The sequence below is a fragment of the Cydia splendana genome, chromosome 15 (assembly GCF_910591565.1).
Source record: "Cydia splendana chromosome 15, ilCydSple1.2, whole genome shotgun sequence".
NCBI classification, from domain to species: Eukaryota; Metazoa; Arthropoda; class Insecta; order Lepidoptera; family Tortricidae; genus Cydia; species Cydia splendana.
Window position 1 is genome coordinate 2,740,585 of NC_085974.1, and position 24,678 is coordinate 2,765,262.

Genomic DNA, 24,678 nt, shown 5'->3' on the forward strand with positions numbered 1-24,678 from the left:
TTCCACTAACCCGGGGTGAACCGGTTAAACCTGGAGTTACCATGGTTACCAGTTCAATTTGACACTGGGTTGACGGTTAAACCGCTTAACCCCTGGTTTGTGGGATGGTGCAAGTGGGCCTTAGTTGACAAGAGCTAACAAGTAGATTCAAATTATCTGAAAACCACAAACTTACTTTGAAATACTTATAACCTCGTAAGCCCAATGTCCTTCTCGTAGTACTAATTTTCAATTGGAACAGAGTTGAAGTTTCCATCGGAAAAGAATTTTAACCATATTTTCTTCCCTGATGACTTCAAAATTAACTACCATTTCTTGTACGGTGCCTCAAGATGCTATTAGGCAATGAAGAACCAACCTAATAGGGAATATTAGGCAAAACTCTGCGTAGGTGGCACCTTTGTGGCACATACAGTAAACAAACCACATTGACACATCACACGTCACGTCAATCACATGGCCTACCGCGAAACAAGAAAATCGAAATTTCGTTATCTAATCTCTCTATCACTCTTGCATATTCGAGCGATAAAGAGGCAGATAACTAAATCTCGATTTTCGCGTTTACCGGTAGGCCCTTGTTAACAAACCGCCTTGACGCATCAATGTCATATTTTATTGTCTGTGAAAACTTGGCAAAAAACAATTTAAGGCACAGTATGTATAAGTTAGTCTATGAATTTACTGAGTCGGTAGTGCTGCACTCTGGCGGCAGAACATTGCAGTAATATCCCCTATTAGCTTGACATTTTATCTATTCACCTGTTATTTTGGACCTGTTATTGTGCAGCTTTTTGGAGCAAGTGAAAGAAAAAGTGGGGGTCGTGTCGTATCAAAAAGTCAAAGAGCTGGCGCAGGATAGGGAAAGCTGGAAGATACTCCACCGACAAGAGAATAACTCTTAAGTTGATGATGATGATGACCTGTTATTTACCCATTTTTCTCTCAGGTACAAACTCACTGGAAAGGAAATCATCAATGACGGAACCTGCCAGCCCGACTATTGACCCAGAAACGGACGCGGAAGCCAAAAAGGCTGACAGTCTTCGAAATAGGTACGCCATGGAGTATAGAGTAAAAGAAGCGAAATCTCTTAAGGTAGAACAGTTGTGAAAGTGTCCAGCAGTCAGCTGTCAATAATAGTTCCAAATCTCTCCAGAGTAGCGCTAGAGTAGTAGGACGTAGGGGTTATTGACGGAATGAAGTGCGCTGTCAATGATTTGAATTTTTTTATCAAATATTCTAGGTATTGTAGCGCCACCTATTTAAGGTATTTTGACGGACACTTTTTGATACATGGAGATTGTTTTTCTTACCTTTAGCGTCAGTAACTGGCAAGAAGTTGCGCAGGATCGGGACAGGTGGCATATTATGCTCTCGTTTCGGAGGCCAAGATTTTCTTTGGATCGCTGAGCCATAATAGTTAGTTAGTTAGTTAGTTTAGCTTCCATAAGGTACGCATTGTTTTTATTTGAATTTGTTGGATCTATTTTTTTTAATCACAAAGGGCATAGTGGTAATAAGTTCGAAGTGTTCTGTGACGTGATAGTCCCCAAAAATAACGCAATTTGGATTGTTTTAGCTAAATTATTTTGGATAGATATCTTTTTATTCAATGGTATGTTTGGCTTTATTAGTAGATTTTCTTTAAGCAGTAAACTATCAATCTTATTTAGATTATTTTTAAATATAAATAAAACTGAAATGAGGAATTTTAATCACCTGTATGCTGATAGACTACGATGTCGGCTACTTTGAATGTAACTCATTGTTAATATAGAACCACCATGTTTAAAATACTGTCTTACTTACTTGTATAAAATATTTACCAATTTTTTTCTACAGTCAAGACAAAAACCTAATAAACGAAGCGGAAATCACCATAGAGCCCGTGGAATCGATCAAGAGCCCTAAGAAACATACACGCCACTCCTCTATGGATCTGGCGACCACAGACAATTCTTCTATAGCACAACTTGTGGAGAAGTGCGTTAATGCCGACGAGACGGAGACAGAGAGAGCGGCGGAGGAACCTGCAGAAGGTAAGAGAAAGACAAAACAACCACAAACCACCACCAAATAAAAATAATAAATAAATAAATAAATATTAGGGGACATCGTACACAGATCATCCAATCCAAGCCCCAAACTAAGCAAAGCTTGTACTATGGGTGCTAGGCGACGATATACATACTTATATAGATAAATACATACTTATATACATAGAAAACAACCATGACTTAGAAACAAATATTTGTGTTCATCAAACAACTATATGCCCTTACCGGGATTCGAACCCAGGACTATCGGCTTCACAGGGTCACTACCCGCAAGGCCAGACCGGTCGTCAAAATGTGTGTTACCAGGAAATCTCCAAGATCCAGGAATAAATATATTAATTAATAAATGTTGTATGATAGTGTCTGTTTAGGCAATGATTGTAAAATAAAAAGGGTGGATAAAAGATGGTACCATCACCCACACTGTTAACTGACATTTCGTAAACCTTATTAGAAAAGGCATAAGGTCCATCTATTGGACAGTTAAGAGTGTGGCTGTTTGTACTATCGATTCCCGATCTCCAACATGTGTCAGTGTGATACTGAAAGCAACCTAACTTGTCAGTAGAAAAGGCGCGAAACTCAAATTTTGTATAGGAAGTCATCTCTTCAAGCCTACATTTTGAAAATTTTCGCCTTTTTCTACTGCTATGCCAAAGTATAGCTAAGGATGGAAATTTTAATGTAATTTCCACATTTTTTTCTACAGTTTTACCCCCAGAATCAGACCCCGACGGCACAACTCCATCTAAACCAGCCGAAGAATCAGAGAAACTAGAGGAATACGTGAACCACCGAGGAATACGGTTCACACAGCAAGACGAGGCTCTAGACCTACAGCCTTATGGGCTGGCATGCGTTCGAGAGGTTTTTAGGTACGTAATAGTAGCAGAAAAGAGTTATTAATGGTTGGCCCGCTCTCCTACCTATAGTACTAATTAGTGATGTAACAAATACGAACACCAATATAATATTGGCGAATACTAATATTATTCGTTCGCCAAATATCAGCATTATTACGAAACGCTGCATCATTCTAATGAATGATAATGTATAGCTGAGGAGTCAGAAAGTAGAGAAATACGTGAACCACCGAGGAATACGGTTCACACAGCAAGACGAGGCTCTAGACCTACAGCCCTATGGGCTGGCCTGCGTTAGAGGTTTTTAGGTACGTAGTAGTAAATAATCGGTGAACATACATAAAAAACCGGCCAAGTGCGAGCCGGACTCGCGCACGACGGATTCCGTACCATTACGCAAAAAACGGCAAAATATCACTTGTGGAATGGGAGCCCCACTTACTCGTAAATATTTATTTTATTTTGTTTTTAGTATTTGTTGTTATAGCGGCAACAGAAATACATCATCTGTGAAAATTTCAACTGTCTAGCTATCACGGTTCATGAGTTACAGCTTGGTGACAGACAGGCGGACGGACAGGCGGACAGCGGAGTCTTAGCAATAGGGTCCCGTATTTACCCTTTGGGTACGGAACCCTAAAAATAGCCACAAACGAAAAAAGAACCTTCTCCTTCTTGGAATTGAAGTCGGTTAAAAGTGTTATTAATGATCGGCCCACTGTCCTACCTATAGTACTAATTAGTGATGCAACAAATACGAATGGGAACATTCATATTCCCTGAATATCAGCATTTTTACCGTCGTATTCATTGCATCTCTAAGGCCCACTTGCACCATCCCACTAACCCGGGGTTATGCGGTTAAACCGTTAACCCAGTGTCAAATTGTACGGGTAACCATGGTAATCTTTAATGGTAATCTCCATGTTTAATCGGTTAACCCCGGGTTAGTGGAATGGTGCAAGTGGGTCTAACTGGGGTAGCTGCGGAGTTAGACGGGCTGACTAGCCAGCATTCGAAATTTTTTAAGGTAAGTAGACAAAACAGAAAATTGTCCCAAACCGTCTGCAAACCACTAAAATGTTCGCTAAATTTTATCTAATAGGAAATTTTTATAGTTCACTACTGATTGCCGTTGATCAGTCCGTCAATTTTGGTGCAATTGGTCCTTATAGCCTCTTACCCTGTCGACTCCCAGTCCCCGCCGTAGACAATGTCAAAAACCGCTAAGCTCCTGAGATTTTTGACTTAGGGTAAACGACGCGATAACACGTCCATGGGATTTCTAGGGTTCCCATTCCCACCTATCCTATCTATAGTACTAACAAAAAGAATAGATAGTATAGAGGGGTCCTGTCATTGTAAATTTTGTAGTCACTGTAAATTTACTGCCATCTATCGACACACGACTAAAACTCAAAATGAAAACGTATAAAGTTATCAAAAAATGAATGTATATGGATAAATAATTTTATTATTTTTATATCATTTTGACCCATGTTCATTCACTGATATCTATGTGTTAAAATTGTTAAATATGAAACGGTGTCGTTACGCCATCTAGCCGAGGATAGGCTAAAGGTGTGTGCGGCATCTATTCGAGAATGACTTTTACTTGAATTCCGAGGCACGTTTTTTCCTTAGACTTTATTCGTCTTATACGAAGTTACATATGTCTTTGGTACTAATTAAGTTCGATGAAAGGAGTTAAAAATAATTAAGACATACTTTATCTTCCCCAGGTTCATAATATCGCTGTGTAACCCCCTGGACACCCAGAACACATCTGGTATGGTACACCTCGGGCTTTGCTTGGCTGGTACCGCCCTAGAAGTGGGCGCAGATCAGTTGGCTCGGTACCCTTCGCTTTTGTACTTGGTGAAGGATCCACTCTGTAGGAATCTGCTTAGTGTAAGTATGACTGATCATTAAAATCCTATAAACTAGTCCGATTGCTGCGTTTGTGAAAAGGCCAAAATTATATTATTATGGAATTTTATTTTGTTCTAAAATGGTGCGAAAACATGTTTGGTACTTTTTTATTTCATTAAAACATGTATGGTTTCGTTCTCTTTCGAATTCAACTTTAGATAGTCTATTTAATAGCATCTTTTATTCTAAAGTCCTTCGCAATGCTCTAAATTCAATAACCGTCTTCGCTGCTAATATATCTCCGTGTTATTGTCTTAAATTAAAAAGTTACCTTTCTATTTTTACAGTTGCTGAGCACAGAGCGGATATCCATATTCGCCTTGGACCTCCAAATAACCTTCCTACTCTTCGAGGCCCTCCGATTCCACCTCAAATTCCAAATGGAGGCCTTCTTCAAAAAAGTCATAGAAATAGTATCCATGGACGTCTCCAAAGCGAACTACGAACTCAAAGAAATACAACATCTAACACTAGAAAGCTTAGCACAGATATTCAGAATACCTGGGATTTGTAACGAGTTATATTTGAACTATGACTGCGATATATACTGTATGAATGTGTTTGAAGAAATGACTAAATTGTTATCAAAGAACGTTGTATCGGCAACGGCTTATAATATACATACGTTGTCGTTGGAGGCGCTGATGACTATAATAGAAGCTATTGAAATGAGTAATCCGAAGGAGAGCGAGACGGAAGTTGTGGTTGAAGAGGAGGAAAAAGAAAGGTATAGTTTTATTTTTATTTTTGTGTACTCACTCTCATTTTTTCAAAGGTTAGCTGCAAGAGATCTCTATTAGGGATACGTTCGCCTTTGTACATATACTTACATTTTTGACTCTGTTATTTCTGTTTTCTGTAAACCTGTTTATGGGCAATAAAGTGACATACATACATACAAAAGTAATAAATATAGATAAACAGTTAATAGTTAACTTTGAATAATTTTACGGTTTAGACTCACTTGTTTTTAGTCACTCGCGCGACATGTTGGGGTAAGCGATGCACGGCCGTCGTGAACGCTGCTCGCACTGTTAGTGCTGGAGAAAGGAGACCTAGGCTCTCCGAAACATGTCGCGCGAGTGACTAAAAACAAGTGAGTCTAAACCGTAAAATTATTCAATGTTAGAATGTCTCACAACAGTTTAAATTCGATAATAGTTAACTTTTTCGAGTGTTGAATTTAGAATCATTTATTTGTATTTATCTTTTAAAAATGCAGAAACCGAGCTCGTTTTATGAGTATTTCACTAATGGCCCATTGTCCTATATAAAGGTCACTATCATTTATTCATTTCATCAATACAATAATTCGTTTCCAAATATTGTTTGAGATTGTACATGTATAAGAATTCAATGGACGGCATACTTCAATTCAGTTGACTTTAGCTACCCTTATGTATTTATATTTATGTATGTATGTATTTATGTCTGTATGTTATGTGCTATTTATATTTATGTATGTATGTTATGTTTTTTTTTTTAACGAATGTTAAATAATTGGGACTAATGACCCAGTGCCCTATATAAATTATAAAGACCATAATTTATAAATTCACTACCCAAATTTGTTGTTTTCAATTATTTTTTTAGGCTAAAATTGTTACCCAATCATCATCATCCTCCTGGCGTTTGTCCCGTACTATGACGGGGTCCGCTTTCCTACTTTTCTCCTTCCACTTCGCTCTATCTCGACATCGGTTTCCGCTAACCCACAGGGTTTAAATATTTTTATTTATCTTACAGGAAATGCGGTCATGTCAGCCTAGAGTTAGGCGGTATGGAGGACTCAGTGAGTGATATAACACATGACATAAGTCAGTATTTCGGCTGCGGGCGGACCGGGCGGCATAAGATAGTGTCAGACGTGCCTTCAGAAGCTGAGTTGGACAATATTAGGAACATGAAAAAGGTGATTTTGAAATTTTGTATCATTAGGCCATTACGTTAAACCAGGAGTTACCATGGCTACCAGTACAATTTGACACCGGGTTAACGGTTTAGTGGCATGGTGCAAGTGGCGCTTGGATATCTTTTGGATAAGGATTCAAAAACGAAAACGAAAATAGAAATATCTTTATCTGCCTCTCTATCGCTCTTGCATATTCGAGATAAAGAAATTGCGACTTTCGTTTTCGCGGTGGGGCCTCTGGACTCAACTTACGGCTCAAATGACTACGAAGTCTTGAAAGTTGTAGTGTATTGGCGTCCCGAGCGCTGACGTCATAGTGACGTCACTGACAGGAGTCAGTCGATTACAGACCGCGAGCAGAGCAGTCGTGTCACGTGATGTTTCTGTTGGCGAGCCGTTGGAAATACATTACATCGTATGATTTACTGTGGTAAATACGGTTCATTACAAAAGTAAATAGAGTTTTTCTAATTTATCAATCAATCATTTTTAATCCCTCATACTCAACGATTTTTTTTCTATCCAGTGGGTGACGCAAGGCACGGAACTCTTCAACCAGAAGCCAGAGCGAGGCATCGAGTACTTACAAGAACACGGAGTCCTGAAAACACCCCTGGATCCTGAAGAAGTTGCGCTCTTCCTAAGAGAAAATCCGGATTTGGATAAGAAAATGATCGGTAAGGAAAAAAAATGTGCTGAAACTGAGTTATCAAGCGCTTATAAATGTTTGACAATCTAGTCACCACTAATAGACCGCGAGCCACGAACAGATTTACATGACCAATCGCCACCCGGGCGATAACTCGCATATTGCTTAACGGGTATGTATGATGATCCCTCATGGACGTCAGCTGCCGCTCCGTTGGTGTTTGTTTTCTGTCGGATGGAACAATACTCTTGAAATTTGTTAGTGCTCAAAGCCACAGTAAATAAAGACACTTGAAATATAACCTTACCAAACTTATTATTATATCTATATCGCTAGTTGAGGTAGGGTGGTATTCGACCTATCCCATTTCTTTGTCCAATGTGTATTGCGTCTAACATTTTGCTTAATGAGAGAGTGACACGCAATGACATTGGACAAAAAAAATTGGACAGATTGAATACCACCCTTAGTAGTGTGGCATAAAATGCTTATTTTAACTATTTTATTCTAAAGGTGAATACATCTGCAAGCGCTCATCCCGCGACGAGGATGACGGCTACAGTGTCCTAGGGGCCTTCGCATGCAGCTTCGACTACGCCGGGCTCCGCATCGACCAGGCGCTCCGGCTGTACCTGGAGACCTTCCGTCTGCCGGGGGAGGCGCCGCTGATCTTTCTGGTTATGGAACGCTTCGCTGAACGCTGGCATGTGAGTTGACGCAATCGATCGCTAGATGGCGCTCGGCCGGTTGATGCGGTTTCTACATCGCGCTAACATTGTGTCGACGTGGAATCCATAAGTACTTGTAGGCGCTCCGGACTGTACTTGGAGACCTTCCGTCTGCCGGGGGAGGCGCCGTTAATCTTTCTGGTTATGGAGCTCTTCGCTGAGCGCTCGCATGTGAGTGTTGCAATTCGTCGGTAGATGGCGCTGTGCCGGTTGATGCGGTTTCTACATCGAGCTAACGGTGTGTCGACGTGGAATCCATAAGTGGTACCAGCAAGTCATTATGAGGGATGAAATTTGCCTGACTATGTAGTGTGTGGTTCATTAAGGCCCTGCTAATCTTTCTGGCTATGGAGCGCTTCGCTGAACGATGACATGTGGTTGTGAGTGTTGCCATTCGTCGGTAGATGGCGCTGTGCCGGTTGATGCGGTTTCTACATCGCGCTAACGGTGTGTCGACGTGGAATCTATAAGTAGCAGAGACCTTATGGGTAATGGATTTGAGTTTAAGTTTGCCTGACTTGATGGTTCATTAGTATGATTATTACTAAAGTTTGTTGAAGAATGTAGCTTCAACCAGGCGCTCCGATTGTACCTGGAGACCTACCGGGGGAGGCGCCGCTAATCTTTCTTATGGAGCGCTTCGTTAAACCTTTGGCTAAGCGCTGGCATGTGAGTTGACGCAATACATCGCTAGATGGCGCTGTGTCGACGTGGAATACATAAGTAGTAGAGACTTTATGGGGTGATCTATGTGAGTTGAAGTTTGCCTGACTGTTTTGGTTCATCTACAGTTCTACACGATGGGCCAGCGCGGCCACTCCGAGGGACGCAGCCATGCGGTAGAATGAGATAGCAATATCACTCTAACTCTAACGCATAAATGCGTCCCTTGGAGTGGCCGGCGCTGGCCCATCGTGTAGGGGAGCCATTTGGTTCATTACAGTGGAAACTGGATAAGTGGAACCTGGGTTAGTGGAAAACCTCTTTAAGTGGACCCAAGTTCTCGGTTCCAGTCCCTTGGCAACGAATTACCTCTATAAGTGGAATTTAGGGACCTCTATAAGCGGAATCCATTTTTTTGAAAATTTCTTATTTTTACCTCTGTAACTGGAAGCAGCCGTCTCTGAAACCTCTATGAGTGGAATAGCTCGGCGTTATAAAATTTGTATTTTTAATAAACCGTCACAAGGAGGGTAGTTTGTTTTGTTAACAATATGGTTCGTGTTTTAACTACGTATTTATATTTAACCATACTGGTTTCTCTTGCATAAATAAATATTAGGAGTGATTTTGTTTAATTGATCTTGTTTTTGAAATTTTGAAAATTGTATACGAGTACTGTGGATTATTTACAGTATTGCTTTTTTTAAAGTCAGGATTACATTTTTTGTTAATACATACATATCTACATACATATTTAATAAAAGATGATTATTTAAGTCTTGATCTTTTATTTGACCATACTATACGTGACCTCTATAAGCGACATTACTAGCATCCACGACCTCTGTTAGCGAGAGCCTCTGTAAGTGAGAAAACGTTTTATTTGAACCTGGTTAAGTGGAAAACTGGATAAATGGAAAACCTGGATAAGGGGAACTAAACAGCCGGTCCCTTGCGATTCCACTTATCCAGTTTCCACTGTAGTATGATTACTATTAAGGCTTGTTAAAGCTTTGATCAGACGTTCCGGACTGTACAGCCACCATCAAATATATCGGAGCAGCAAAGACGTTCACAATATCTAAACCCGCATTTTGACGCCTTGACAGTAGAGGCGTGGTCAGATATTTGTGGGCGCCTTGACCGCTCCGATATATCTGATGCTGTACTTAGAGACCCGCGGGGGAGGCTCCGCTCATATTCCTGATGGAGTGCTTCACTGAACACTGGCGTGTGAGTGTTGCAATTCGTCAGTAGATGGCGCTGTACAAGTTGACGCGATTTCTATTTTTTTTTTCTCCCCAGACCACAAACGGCGAGCCATTCGCCAACACCGACGCAGCCTTCCGCCTGGCCTACGCCGTCATCATGCTCAACATGGATCAACACAACCACAACGCTAAGAAACTCAACGTACCCATGACCGTTGAGGATTTCGTCAAGAACCTGCGAGGGTGCAACGGTACTGGGGACTTCGACCAGTCTATGCTGGAAGCCATCTTCCATTCCATCAAGTATGTGTTATTGTCAAAGTAATACAGTTTATCCCAACAAAAACATAAATGTGAAATGACAGCCAAGTTCAATACTTAGAATATGTGTCGTTGTTGACTCGACGACAAAAGAATTGAGATCTTTATGGGTGCCAAGTTCTGTGAGGTGTAGAAAATTCTGAAATTATAAAGGATTTGACTTGGCTAGTTTTTACCAACAACCCAAATTTTAGAAAAGTAACATTGACAATAATAGCCTATACGTAAAAACTAGCCAAGACAAATCCTTTATAATTGTATACGCTTAATAGTCTACCTTCAGGCCAAATTTCAAGTTTCTAGGTTATCTGGAAGTGGGTTAGGTTTTTCATCTATAAGTCAGTCACAAAAATGCCGGTTTTTTAACGATAATTTATTAATAATTGTTTGAGCTATTGTTATGAAATTTTGTATTCCAGACAAGCCTAGGGGATTGAATAAATGTGCTAAATTTCATGTGTGTAGGTTATTTAGCTATCAAGTTGTGAAGGGGTCAAAACTGGTTCGAAATGGTTCGAGTAATAACACACGGATGCTGCGTCGCCAGTCCCTTTTTCTTTGAATTTGGCTGGACACGCTACCGCTACGCTACCGCTATGCTACCGCTTCGCTATCCGCTTACATCATGCTCAACATAAACCAGCTAAATCACATCAATAAGAAAATAGTATACTTAGAAAAGGGCTCGAATCCTGATAGAAAAACCTCTCTAAAGATCGAATAAATTTGAGATTCCAGAAAACAAAACCAATTTTTTTTAATGCAGTTTTTCCATTTTACCTTACGAAAATATCTGAGATTCCAAAATTTACTGAACGTTTTTGACTGTGACAGATGGTTTGGTGCAACTGACCCATAAGATAGATCCTTTTCCTTCGTTAACGTTGTAATCATTGAACCAGGAACGAAGAGATGGTAATGCCAGCAGAACGCGTGGGCCCGGTGCGCGACGCGTACCTGTGGCGCGTGCTGCAGCGCCGCGGCAACACGCCCGCCGCGCGCTACCGCGCCGGCCACATCGCGCGCCTGCTGCCCGTCGCCGCGCCGCCACAGGTGCGTCCACTGTCTAATGTAACCAGGAACGAGGAGATGGTAATGCCGGCGGAGCGCGTGGGCCCGGTGCGCGACGCGTACCTGTGGCGCGTGCTGCAGCGCCGCGGCAACACGCCCGCCGCGCGCTACCGCGCCGGCCACATCGCGCGCCTGCTGCCCGTCGCCGCGCCGCCACAGGTGCGTCCACTGTCTAATGTAACCAGGAACGAGGAGATGGTAATGCCGGCGGAGCGCGTGGGCCCGGTGCGCGACGCGTACCTGTGGCGCGTGCTGCAGCGCCGCGGCAACACGCCCGCCGCGCGCTACCGCGCCGGCCACATCGCGCGCCTGCTGCCCGTCGCCGCGCCGCCACAGGTGCGTCCACTGTCTAATGTAACCAGGAACGAGGAGATGGTAATGCCGGCGGAGCGCGTGGGCCCGGTGCGCGACGCGTACCTGTGGCGCGTGCTGCAGCGCCGCGGCAACACGCCCGCCGCGCGCTACCGCGCCGGCCACATCGCGCGCCTGCTGCCCGTCGCCGCGCCGCCACAGGTGCGTCCACTGTCTAATGTAACCAGGAACGAGGAGATGGTAATGCCGGCGGAGCGCGTGGGCCCGGTGCGCGACGCGTACCTGTGGCGCGTGCTGCAGCGCCGCGGCAACACGCCCGCCGCGCGCTACCGCGCCGGCCACATCGCGCGCCTGCTGCCCGTCGCCGCGCCGCCACAGGTGCGTCCACTGTCTAATGTAACCAGGAACGAGGAGATGGTAATGCCGGCGGAGCGCGTGGGCCCGGTGCGCGACGCGTACCTGTGGCGCGTGCTGCAGCGCCGCGGCAACACGCCCGCCGCGCGCTACCGCGCCGGCCACATCGCGCGCCTGCTGCCCGTCGCCGCGCCGCCACAGGTGCGTCCACTGTCTAATGTAACCAGGAACGAGGAGATGGTAATGCCGGCGGAGCGCGTGGGCCCGGTGCGCGACGCGTACCTGTGGCGCGTGCTGCAGCGCCGCGGCAACACGCCCGCCGCGCGCTACCGCGCCGGCCACATCGCGCGCCTGCTGCCCGTCGCCGCGCCGCCACAGGTGCGTCCACTGTCTAATGTAACCAGGAACGAAGAGATGGTAATGCCGGCGGAGCGCGTGGGCCCGGTGCGCGACGCGTACCTGTGGCGCGTGCTGCAGCGCCGCGGCAACACGCCCGCCGCGCGCTACCGCGCCGGCCACATCGCGCGCCTGCTGCCCGTCGCCGCGCCGCCACAGGTGCGTCCACTGTCTAATGTAACCAGGAACGAGGAGATGGTAATGCCGGCGGAGCGCGTGGGCCCGGTGCGCGACGCGTACCTGTGGCGCGTGCTGCAGCGCCGCGGCAACACGCCCGCCGCGCGCTACCGCGCCGGCCACATCGCGCGCCTGCTGCCCGTCGCCGCGCCGCCACAGGTGCGTCCACTGTCTAATGTAACCAGGAACGAGGAGATGGTAATGCCGGCGGAGCGCGTGGGCCCGGTGCGCGACGCGTACCTGTGGCGCGTGCTGCAGCGCCGCGGCAACACGCCCGCCGCGCGCTACCGCGCCGGCCACATCGCGCGCCTGCTACCCGTCGCCGCGCCGCCACAGGTGCGTCCACTGTCTAATGTAACCAGGAACGAGGAGATGGTAATGCCGGCGGAGCGCGTGGGCCCGGTGCGCGACGCGTACCTGTGGCGCGTGCTGCAGCGCCGCGGCAACACGCCCGCCGCGCGCTACCGCGCCGGCCACATCGCGCGCCTGCTGCCCGTCGCCGCGCCGCCACAGGTGCGTCCACTGTCTAATGTAACCAGGAACGAGGAGATGGTAATGCCGGCGGAGCGCGTGGGCCCGGTGCGCGACGCGTACCTGTGGCGCGTGCTGCAGCGCCGCGGCAACACGCCCGCCGCGCGCTACCGCGCCGGCCACATCGCGCGCCTGCTGCCCGTCGCCGCGCCGCCACAGGTGCGTCCACTGTCTAATGTAACCAGGAACGAAGAGATGGTAATGCCGGCGGAGCGCGTGGGCCCGGTGCGCGACGCGTACCTGTGGCGCGTGCTGCAGCGCCGCGGCAACACGCCCGCCGCGCGCTACCGCGCCGGCCACATCGCGCGCCTGCTGCCCGTCGCCGCGCCGCCACAGGTGCGTCCACTGTCTAATGTAACCAGGAACGAGGAGATGGTAATGCCGGCGGAGCGCGTGGGCCCGGTGCGCGACGCGTACCTGTGGCGCGTGCTGCAGCGCCGCGGCAACACGCCCGCCGCGCGCTACCGCGCCGGCCACATCGCGCGCCTGCTGCCCGTCGCCGCGCCGCCACAGGTGCGTCCACTGTCTAATGTAACCAGGAACGAGGAGATGGTAATGCCGGCGGAGCGCGTGGGCCCGGTGCGCGACGCGTACCTGTGGCGCGTGCTGCAGCGCCGCGGCAACACGCCCGCCGCGCGCTACCGCGCCGGCCACATCGCGCGCCTGCTACCCGTCGCCGCGCCGCCACAGGTGCGTCCACTGTCTAATGTAACCAGGAACGAGGAGATGGTAATGCCGGCGGAGCGCGTGGGCCCGGTGCGCGACGCGTACCTGTGGCGCGTGCTGCAGCGCCGCGGCAACACGCCCGCCGCGCGCTACCGCGCCGGCCACATCGCGCGCCTGCTGCCCGTCGCCGCGCCGCCACAGGTGCGTCCACTGTCTAATGTAACCAGGAACGAGGAGATGGTAATGCCGGCGGAGCGCGTGGGCCCGGTGCGCGACGCGTACCTGTGGCGCGTGCTGCAGCGCCGCGGCAACACGCCCGCCGCGCGCTACCGCGCCGGCCACATCGCGCGCCTGCTACCCGTCGCCGCGCCGCCACAGGTGCGTCCACTGTCTAATGTAACCAGGAACGAGGAGATGGTAATGCCGGCGGAGCGCGTGGGCCCGGTGCGCGACGCGTACCTGTGGCGCGTGCTGCAGCGCCGCGGCAACACGCCCGCCGCGCGCTACCGCGCCGGCCACATCGCGCGCCTGCTGCCCGTCGCCGCGCCGCCACAGGTGCGTCCACTGTCTAATGTAACCAGGAACGAGGAGATGGTAATGCCGGCGGAGCGCGTGGGCCCGGTGCGCGACGCGTACCTGTGGCGCGTGCTGCAGCGCCGCGGCAACACGCCCGCCGCGCGCTACCGCGCCGGCCACATCGCGCGCCTGCTGCCCGTCGCCGCGCCGCCACAGGTGCGTTCACTGTCTAATGTAACCAGGAACGAGGAGATGGTAATGCCGGCGGAGCGCGTGGGCCCGGTGCGCGACGCGTACCTGTGGCGCGTGCTGCAGCGCCGCGGCAACACGCCCGCCGCGCGCTACCGCGCCGGCCACATCGCGCGCCTGCTGCCCGTCGCCGCGCCGCCACAGGTGCGTCCACTGTCTAATGTAACCAGGAACGAAGAGATGGTAATGCCGGCGGAGCGCGTGGGCCCGGTGCGCGACGCGTACCTGTGGCGCGTGCTGCAGCGCCGCGGCAACACGCCCGCCGCGCGCTACCGCGCCGGCCACATCGCGCGCCTGCTGCCCGTCGCCGCGCCGCCACAGGTGCGTCCACTGTCTAATGTAACCAGGAACGAGGAGATGGTAATGCCGGCGGAGCGCGTGGGCCCGGTGCGCGACGCGTACCTGTGGCGCGTGCTGCAGCGCCGCGGCAACACGCCCGCCGCGCGCTACCGCGCCGGCCACATCGCGCGCCTGCTGCCCGTCGCCGCGCCGCCACAGGTGCGTCCACTGTCTAATGTAACCAGGAACGAAGAGATGGTAATGCCGGCGGAGCGCGTGGGCCCGGTGCGCGACGCGTACCTGTGGCGCGTGCTGCAGCGCCGCGGCAACACGCCCGCCGCGCGCTACCGCGCCGGCCACATCGCGCGCCTGCTGCCCGTCGCCGCGCCGCCACAGGTGCGTCCACTGTCTAATGTAACCAGGAACGAAGAGATGGTAATGCCGGCGGAGCGCGTGGGCCCGGTGCGCGACGCGTACCTGTGGCGCGTGCTGCAGCGCCGCGGCAACACGCCCGCCGCGCGCTACCGCGCCGGCCACATCGCGCGCCTGCTGCCCGTCGCCGCGCCGCCACAGGTGCGTCCACTGTCTAATGTAACCAGGAACGAGGAGATGGTAATGCCGGCGGAGCGCGTGGGCCCGGTGCGCGACGCGTACCTGTGGCGCGTGCTGCAGCGCCGCGGCAACACGCCCGCCGCGCGCTACCGCGCCGGCCACATCGCGCGCCTGCTGCCCGTCGCCGCGCCGCCACAGGTGCGTCCACTGTCTAATGTAACCAGGAACGAGGAGATGGTAATGCCGGCGGAGCGCGTGGGCCCGGTGCGCGACGCGTACCTGTGGCGCGTGCTGCAGCGCCGCGGCAACACGCCCGCCGCGCGCTACCGCGCCGGCCACATCGCGCGCCTGCTGCCCGTCGCCGCGCCGCCACAGGTGCGTCCACTGTCTAATGTAACCAGGAACGAAGAGATGGTAATGCCGGCGGAGCGCGTGGGCCCGGTGCGCGACGCGTACCTGTGGCGCGTGCTGCAGCGCCGCGGCAACACGCCCGCCGCGCGCTACCGCGCCGGCCACATCGCGCGCCTGCTGCCCGTCGCCGCGCCGCCACAGGTGCGTCCACTGTCTAATGTAACCAGGAACGAGGAGATGGTAATGCCGGCGGAGCGCGTGGGCCCGGTGCGCGACGCGTACCTGTGGCGCGTGCTGCAGCGCCGCGGCAACACGCCCGCCGCGCGCTACCGCGCCGGCCACATCGCGCGCCTGCTGCCCGTCGCCGCGCCGCCACAGGTGCGTCCACTGTCTAATGTAACCAGGAACGAAGAGATGGTAATGCCGGCGGAGCGCGTGGGCCCGGTGCGCGACGCGTACCTGTGGCGCGTGCTGCAGCGCCGCGGCAACACGCCCGCCGCGCGCTACCGCGCCGGCCACATCGCGCGCCTGCTGCCCGTCGCCGCGCCGCCACAGGTGCGTCCACTGTCTAATGTAACCAGGAACGAAGAGATGGTAATGCCGGCGGAGCGCGTGGGCCCGGTGCGCGACGCGTACCTGTGGCGCGTGCTGCAGCGCCGCGGCAACACGCCCGCCGCGCGCTACCGCGCCGGCCACATCGCGCGCCTGCTGCCCGTCGCCGCGCCGCCACAGGTGCGTCCACTGTCTAATGTAACCAGGAACGAGGAGATGGTAATGCCGGAGGAGCGCGTGGGCCCGGTGCGCGACGCGTACCTGTGGCGCGTGCTGCAGCGCCGCGGCAACACGCCCGCCGCGCGCTACCGCGCCGGCCACATCGCGCGCCTGCTGCCCGTCGCCGCGCCGCCACAGGTGCGTCCACTGTCTAATGTAACCAGGAACGAGGAGATGGTAATGCCGGCGGAGCGCGTGGGCCCGGTGCGCGACGCGTACCTGTGGCGCGTGCTGCAGCGCCGCGGCAACACGCCCGCCGCGCGCTACCGCGCCGGCCACATCGCGCGCCTGCTACCCGTCGCCGCGCCGCCACAGGTGCGTCCACTGTCTAATGTAACCAGGAACGAGGAGATGGTAATGCCGGCGGAGCGCGTGGGCCCGGTGCGCGACGCGTACCTGTGGCGCGTGCTGCAGCGCCGCGGCAACACGCCCGCCGCGCGCTACCGCGCCGGCCACATCGCGCGCCTGCTGCCCGTCGCCGCGCCGCCACAGGTGCGTCCACTGTCTAATGTAACCAGGAACGAGGAGATGGTAATGCCGGCGGAGCGCGTGGGCCCGGTGCGCGACGCGTACCTGTGGCGCGTGCTGCAGCGCCGCGGCAACACGCCCGCCGCGCGCTACCGCGCCGGTCACATCGCGCGCCTGCTACCCGTCGCCGCGCCGCCACAGGTGCGTCCACTGTCTAATGTAACCAGGAACGAGGAGATGGTAATGCCGGCGGAGCGCGTGGGCCCGGTGCGCGACGCGTACCTGTGGCGCGTGCTGCAGCGCCGCGGCAACACGCCCGCCGCGCGCTACCGCGCCGGCCACATCGCGCGCCTGCTGCCCGTCGCCGCGCCGCCACAGGTGCGTCCACTGTCTAATGTAACCAGGAACGAGGAGATGGTAATGCCGGCGGAGCGCGTGGGCCCGGTGCGCGACGCGTACCTGTGGCGCGTGCTGCAGCGCCGCGGCAACACGCCCGCCGCGCGCTACCGCGCCGGCCACATCGCGCGCCTGCTGCCCGTCGCCGCGCCGCCACAGGTGCGTCCACTGTCTAATGTAACCAGGAACGAGGAGATGGTAATGCCGGCGGAGCGCGTGGGCCCGGTGCGCGACGCGTACCTGTGGCGCGTGCTGCAGCGCCGCGGCAACACGCCCGCCGCGCGCTACCGCGCCGGCCACATCGCGCGCCTGCTGCCCGTCGCCGCGCCGCCACAGGTGCGTCCACTGTCTAATGTAACCAGGAACGAGGAGATGGTAATGCCGGCGGAGCGCGTGGGCCCGGTGCGCGACGCGTACCTGTGGCGCGTGCTGCAGCGCCGCGGCAACACGCCCGCCGCGCGCTACCGCGCCGGCCACATCGCGCGCCTGCTGCCCGTCGCCGCGCCGCCACAGGTGCGTCCACTGTCTAATGTAACCAGGAACGAGGAGATGGTAATGCCGGCGGAGCGCGTGGGCCCGGTGCGCGACGCGTACCTGTGGCGCGTGCTGCAGCGCCGCGGCAACACGCCCGCCGCGCGCTACCGCGCCGGCCACATCGCGCGCCTGCTGCCCGTCGCCGCGCCGCCACAGGTGCGTCCACTGTCTAATGTAACCAGGAACGAGGAGATGGTAATGCCGGCGGAGCGCGTGGGCCCGGTGCGCGACGCGTACCTGTGGCGCGTGCTGCAGCGCCGCGGCAACACGCCCGCCGCGCGCTACCGCGCCGGCCACATCGCGCGCCTGCTGCCCGTCGCCGCGCCGCCACAGGTGCGTCCACTGTCTAATGTCACCAGGAACGAGGAGATGGTAATGCCGGCGGAGCGCGTGGGCCCGGTGCGCGACGCGTACCTGTGGCGCGTGCTGCAGCGCCGCGGCAACACGCCCGCCGCGCGCTACCGCGCCGGCCACATCGCGCGCCTGCTGCCCGTCGCCGCGCCGCCACAGGTGCGTCCACTGTCTAATGTAACCAGGAACGAGGAGATGGTAATGCCGGCGGAGCGCGTGGGCCCGGTGCGCGACGCGTACCTGTGGCGCGTGCTGCAGCGCCGCGGCAACACGCCCGCCGCGCGCTACCGCGCCGGCCACATCGCGCGCCTGCTGCCCGTCGCCGCGCCGCCGCAGGTACAACCCGCACTCTGTATGTCAGCCTACGGCCGAGCTCTTGGTTGTGTCCACATCCCGCACTCTGTATGTTAGCCTACGGCCGAGCTCTTGGCAAGTTGGCAATGGACACGTCCCGCACTCTGTACCTACTTGTAAACTGAACATGTGAATGAAATTCTAACCAAGACTTTATTTTCAGATAACAGCGCTCTCGGCAGCCTTCGAGCGCTCCTCCCCCCCAACCGCCGACGACATTCTAACCAATAACCTCCAAAACGCCGCTATACTAGCGCTCTGCGGGATCGAGCGCTGCGCCGCGCTACTGTCGCGCCTGCCGCCGGTGCCGCCCACGCTGACCGTGGACACGTTGTTGCTGACGCTGTGCAAATTCACCGCGCTGCTGCCGCCGCAGCCGCACATGCATCATCACGCTATAGGTGACACGACTCACACGCGCACACACACACACACACACACACACACACACACACACACACACACACACGCACACACACACACGCGAGGGAGGGACCAAAACCAAAATTAGTGCTCACATACACAGACAAATAGACCTCACTGCAGGGAGGGATAGAGCAAAACTAGTGCCTACGGATAAAGTCACTTTGAGAGAGACATGTACAGTCATTTAGAGAGAGACAAATAGAGTCAGAGAGGGAGGTTTATGGAGTTAGTTAGAGAGAGACGGATAGAGTTAATGAGAGAGAGACAGATAGTCAGATAGAGCGAAACTAGCGCCGACGCGCGTGTTATAATTGTATATGCACATACGTTAAACATGACCGTACACGGCGGGAAGAAGTTGATAACTCGAGATATTTTAAGAAATTTGAACTTAAAATAAAATTACATAAAGTTAAAATTTCTTCAATTTACCTTTGCGACCTGTAAAAACCCTTAAAGATAACTCTTAAAGACTGTTACTGTGTCCAACTTGCAATTTTTTATAAAAAAAATTAACCTACGTTTTTTTTTTAGGAGTAACACTAGGCCAATCAACGAAAGCCCAACTAGCGCTACGCCGCGCATGCGCCGTGGCCGCTCGCCACGCAGACTGCATCCGCGACGCGTGGCGACATCTGTTGGAGATCGTGCATACTTTGTATCTAGGGAGATTGCTGCCTAAGGTAACCTAGTATTGCCACTTACTGTAACCCAGGAGTAACACTAGGGCACTCAACAAGAGCCCAACTAGCGCTACGCCGCACATGCGCCGTGGCCGCTCGCCACGCAGACGGCATCCGCGACGCGTGGCGACATCTGTTGGAGATCGTGCACACTTTGTATCTTTGGAGACTTTTACCTAAGGTAATTTAGGTTATTCCCACTAGTTACCACCAAGTTCTTACCAGTGGTAACTACTGGGATTTTTTCCCCACCTTTTACCACGTAACTACTGGGAATTTTTATTCCCAGTAGTTACCACTGGTAAAAGGTGGGAATTTTTTTTCCCAGTAGTTACCACCAAAATATTGTTAGAATTAAATACTAATAAAACAGTAAAAATAGTATAGTATAAATGTAGCGTGCTGTGATAAATAATTATGTGTCAGTTATTGATTCAGTAATCTGCTTTTAAAGTGATCAAAAATATTAAAACAGTTTTACCGGTATAAGTGTAAAAACTAAAATAGAAGAGTCTCATTCTAGTTAAGTAGAAATTAACGTGGGTGTTTAAGCAATCCAGCCAACCAGCGTAACATGACCGAGCGATGTACTACCCGAGCGTAATTGGAATGCGACCCTATGCTGGTTAGTCCGAGCAGTCAGCCCATCCGAATCGCGCCCTAAGCGGTTTTAATAACAACCTGAATACCTACATATTCCAGCTCTGCGTCGTGTTATATTATATTATAACGAAATGAAGTAGCTGTAAATAATAAAACGAAATCAGTTCTGTCGGTTTTTGACTGATTTGTTTGTTCGTTTGTATAATTACGTATTTCAATTTACAGTTAATAAGATAAATTTAATCCGGATAATAAGTTAATTTCTATTAACTAGAATGAGACTCTTCTATTTTAGTTTTTACACTTATACCGATAAAACTATTTCAATATTTTTGATCACTTTTAAAGCAGTTGACTGAATCACTAACTGACATATAATTATTTATTACAGCACGCTACATTTATACTATACTATTTATACTGTTTTTATTAGTATTTAATTCTAACAATATTTTGGTGGTAACTACTGGGAAAGGATAGCCAAGTTGGTGGTAACGAGTGGGATTTTTTTTTCCCAGTAGTTACCAGTGGTAAAAGGTGGGAATAAAATTCCCAGTAGTTACCACTGGTAAGAACTTGGTGGTAACTAGTGGGAATAACCCGTAATTTACTAATAGGGGCCGTGCGCGTTGGAGGGTCTACATTATACCCCGTCCCGCTATATTATTGCTAAATCCACCCACGCAACCTTGGCTGACGTTCACAAGGCTTCATGCATTAACGTATATATCTGTGGACTGGCCTTACGGGCACTAAAAACCGGGTAAGTAATAGAACGTATACAAACCTATAATATATTGCTCAGAATATATAAATTCAATTAGTATAATTTTGAATGGCATAACGTGCAATAAGTATAACGTGCAATACGTATAACAATGAATTCTATAATATTATAATGTATAATGAACTTTACATATAATATCGTTTATGATAAGTATAAAAAGGTATAACGTTGAAATAATATAATATACAAAACAAATACCACGCAATAAACCTAACCTTTTATTTTTCTGGGGGGTAACATTTCTAACCTAATCTAATACTTTTCTGGTAGCAGTTTCTTTCTCTGAGGGGTCACAGTTCTAACCTAACCTAACCTACTTTTCTGGTAGCAGTTTTTTATGTGGGGGGTCACTGTTCTAACCTAACCTAACCTAATTTTATGTTAGTAGTTTCTTTTTCTGTAGGGTAACAGTTCTAACCTAACCTAACCTATTTTTATGGTAGTAGTTTCTTTTTCTGTGGGGTAACAGTTCTAACCTAACCTAACCTACTTTTCTGGTAGCAGTTTCTTTCTCTGAGGGGTCACAGTTCTAACCTAACCTAACCTACTTTTCTGGTAGCAGTTTCTTTCTCTGAGGGGTCACTGTTCTAACCTAACCTAACCTACCTTTCTGGTAGCAGTTTCTTTCTCTGAGGGGTCACAGTTCTAACCTAACCAAAGCTACTTTTCTGGTAGCAGTTTCTTTCTCTGAGGGGTCACAGTTCTAACCTAACCTACTTTTCTGGTAGCAGTTTATTTTTCTGGGGAGTCACAGTTCTAACCTAACCTACTTTTCTGGTAGCAGTTTCTTTCTCTGAGGGGTCACAGTTCTAACCTAAGCTAACCTACCTTTCTGGTAGCAGTTTCTTTCTCTGAGGGGTCACAGTTCTAACCTAACCTAACCTACTTTTCTGGTAGCAGTTTCTTTCTCTGAGGGGTCACAGTTCTAACCTAACCTACTTTTATGGTAGCAGTTTTTTTTTCTGGGGAGTCACAGTTCTAACCTAACCTACTTTTCTGACAGTAATTAGTTTCGATGACCTATGAAATACTGAGCTATCCAAATAATTTTACTGATGTTTTGTTCACATACTTATATGAGATGTTATTCATTATTTTAATTTATATGCATAATGAATGTTATATTAAATGTAATTAGTTTATTTGTATGTTATACCAAACGGCGGTATGTATATTGTATGTTATATTATTTTTATGTTATACTTATTGAAAATATAGATTTAGTGCATTATACATAAGATTAGTATACGTTTTGAACGTTTGTAAATTGAAATTATACCAAAAGTTCGTATTCATTATGAGACGCACCCCTAAAAACCGGGCAAGTGCGAGTCGGACTCGCGCACGAAGGGTTCCGTACCATAATGCAAAAAAAAAAAAACAAAAAAAAAGCAAAAAAAAAACGGTCACCCATCCAAATACTGACCACTCCCGACGTTGCTTAACTTTGGTCAAAAATCACGTTTGTTGTATGGGAGCCCCATTTAAATCTTTATTTTATTCTGTTTTTAGTATTTGTTGTTATAGCGGCAACAGAAATACATCATCTGTGAAAATTTCAACTGTGTGGTGACAGACGGACGGACGGACGGACGGACGGACGGACAGCGAAGTCTTAGTAACAGGGTCCCGTTTTACCCTTTGGGTACGGAACCCTAAAAATGGTACTAGTTTAGCGGTGTGACTCACGAATTCCAGCCAATCGTGCAGTCTAACGCAACTAGTTGCGACCAATAGTACGTCACACCGCTGTACTCGCCCCTGTCATGCCTCATTATTATTGTCCGTAAAGCCAGTCCCTACATATCTATGTCAATGGCTTCATGATACAATTCTCTCAAAATAATTGGATAAAAATAACAATTGACTCTTTATAGCACTAAATACCTAAGCCCGGTACTTTTCGAAGCCTATAAAGTATAAAGTAACATCTAGAAATCTGTGAATCTACAGGGTGAAATTTTAACCACCAGCCATACTCTTGTGTATTGACTTTATAGGTCATACTGAACTACTTTTATTATGGGACCAATGCCGAAATCGCGAAAAAAAAATTGGCTGTCTCATACAAATCAGCGGCATTACATCCGCCGGAACGGAATGTATGAAACAGCCAATTTTTTTTTCCATGATTTCGGAATTGCTCCCATTATAAAAGTTGTTCAGTATGACCTATAAAGTCACTATGCAGAGTATGGATGGTGGTTAAAATTTCACCCTGTATATCACTCGACCTCTTTTCGGGGGCGTTGTCACATCTATGAATAAGAATTTAATTGACTAAAAGATGATAAAAACAGAAGTTACAATAACGATGAAGACTGAATAAAAGAAAAATTATGGCTACTTATAAAATAAAAACTACTAAAAAAACTAAACCCAACTAGAAATAAAAAAGAATTGATTAATGTGTTTGTTTCAGAGCCTAGTAGAAGCGGAGGATTACCTGTCATCCACTGGCACTGTATCGCTCATCCGTGATGTCAACAGAGGCTCAGAAGCTGGTCTACTCTCTAGTCTATACTCCTACATAGCGCTGGGAGAAACAGGTTAGTTGTGAACTAGGTACATTATTGTCTAACCAGGGAATGGAGACATTTTCTGCTAGGCTGTGTTTCCACCAGAGATGAGCAAGGATGCTTAGCGATGGATGTTTGTTAAGAACCGATAGAAATTTACCGACTGGAGCTGCGCTGAGCGAGGATAGGTAAATGAAGTGATTCTATTGGTTCTTAAAAAACACATCCCGCGCAAGACATCCTCGCACATCTCTGGTGGAAACGCATCCTTAATTTAAACAGACGACCGAGTGAAATAATTAAATCATTGATATAATAAAAGGTCATAGGGTAATTAGCCAGTAACTGGCCGGTTTTAGTAATTGGCCACCAAATGAATTCTTTTCACCTATAAACAGAGTTCATTTTAGTATAAGGTATCAATAACTGGCCAGCCTTCAATAACTATAAATAAATAAAAAAAAAAAAAAAAAAGCCTTTTATTTCCTGCTATTTGATAGGTACATGATTTGTTTGGTTAGTTAGATTTGGTTAGTACTTATTTGTTTTTTAGTTAAATTGATTTTTGTTAGTATTTTTACTCTTAGTCTAATAAGCAGGAACCCCTCCGGTGAAGGCCTCTTCCAAAGCTAGCCATTTTTCTCGGTCCTGAGCAGTTTTCTGCCAGTTCTGCCCGGCAATTTTTTTAATGTCGTCATCCCAGCGTGCAGTTGGTTTTCCTTTTCGGCGTTTGCCATCAGGCCCTTTCCATGACGTGACTGTTTTTGTCCATCTGCGGTCCCTCAGACGCGCGACATGTCCAGCCCATCTCCATTTTAATTTCCTTGCTTGAGCAAGAGCATCAATTGTTTTTAATTTTCAATAACTAGCCGCCTTATACTAAAATGAACTGTTTATAGGTGAATAGAATTCATCTTTAGTTTAGGGCGGCCAGTTACTAAAACCGGCCAGTTACTGGCAAATTACCCTATTTCGTGTTCTAAATTGATTATT

At 50.0% G+C, this 24,678-nt stretch overlaps 1 protein-coding gene across 1 annotated transcript in view; it reads left to right on the forward strand.

The window, feature by feature from the left end:
* Window positions 1-24,678, forward strand: part of LOC134797448 (Golgi-specific brefeldin A-resistance guanine nucleotide exchange factor 1) — a 60,795-nt gene that overhangs the window by 14,863 nt on the left and 21,254 nt on the right. The window contains exons 5-17 of the mRNA XM_063769689.1: window positions 950-1,055; window positions 1,846-2,042; window positions 2,770-2,935; window positions 4,666-4,834; window positions 5,143-5,582; window positions 6,602-6,767; window positions 7,294-7,444; window positions 7,930-8,123; window positions 10,113-10,321; window positions 11,242-11,392; window positions 18,831-19,068; window positions 19,628-19,776; window positions 23,589-23,715. Coding sequence (XP_063625759.1) covers window positions 950-1,055; window positions 1,846-2,042; window positions 2,770-2,935; window positions 4,666-4,834; window positions 5,143-5,582; window positions 6,602-6,767; window positions 7,294-7,444; window positions 7,930-8,123; window positions 10,113-10,321; window positions 11,242-11,392; window positions 18,831-19,068; window positions 19,628-19,776; window positions 23,589-23,715 — 2,463 coding nt within the window. The remainder of the gene's footprint in view (window positions 1-949; window positions 1,056-1,845; window positions 2,043-2,769; window positions 2,936-4,665; window positions 4,835-5,142; window positions 5,583-6,601; window positions 6,768-7,293; window positions 7,445-7,929; window positions 8,124-10,112; window positions 10,322-11,241; window positions 11,393-18,830; window positions 19,069-19,627; window positions 19,777-23,588; window positions 23,716-24,678) is intronic.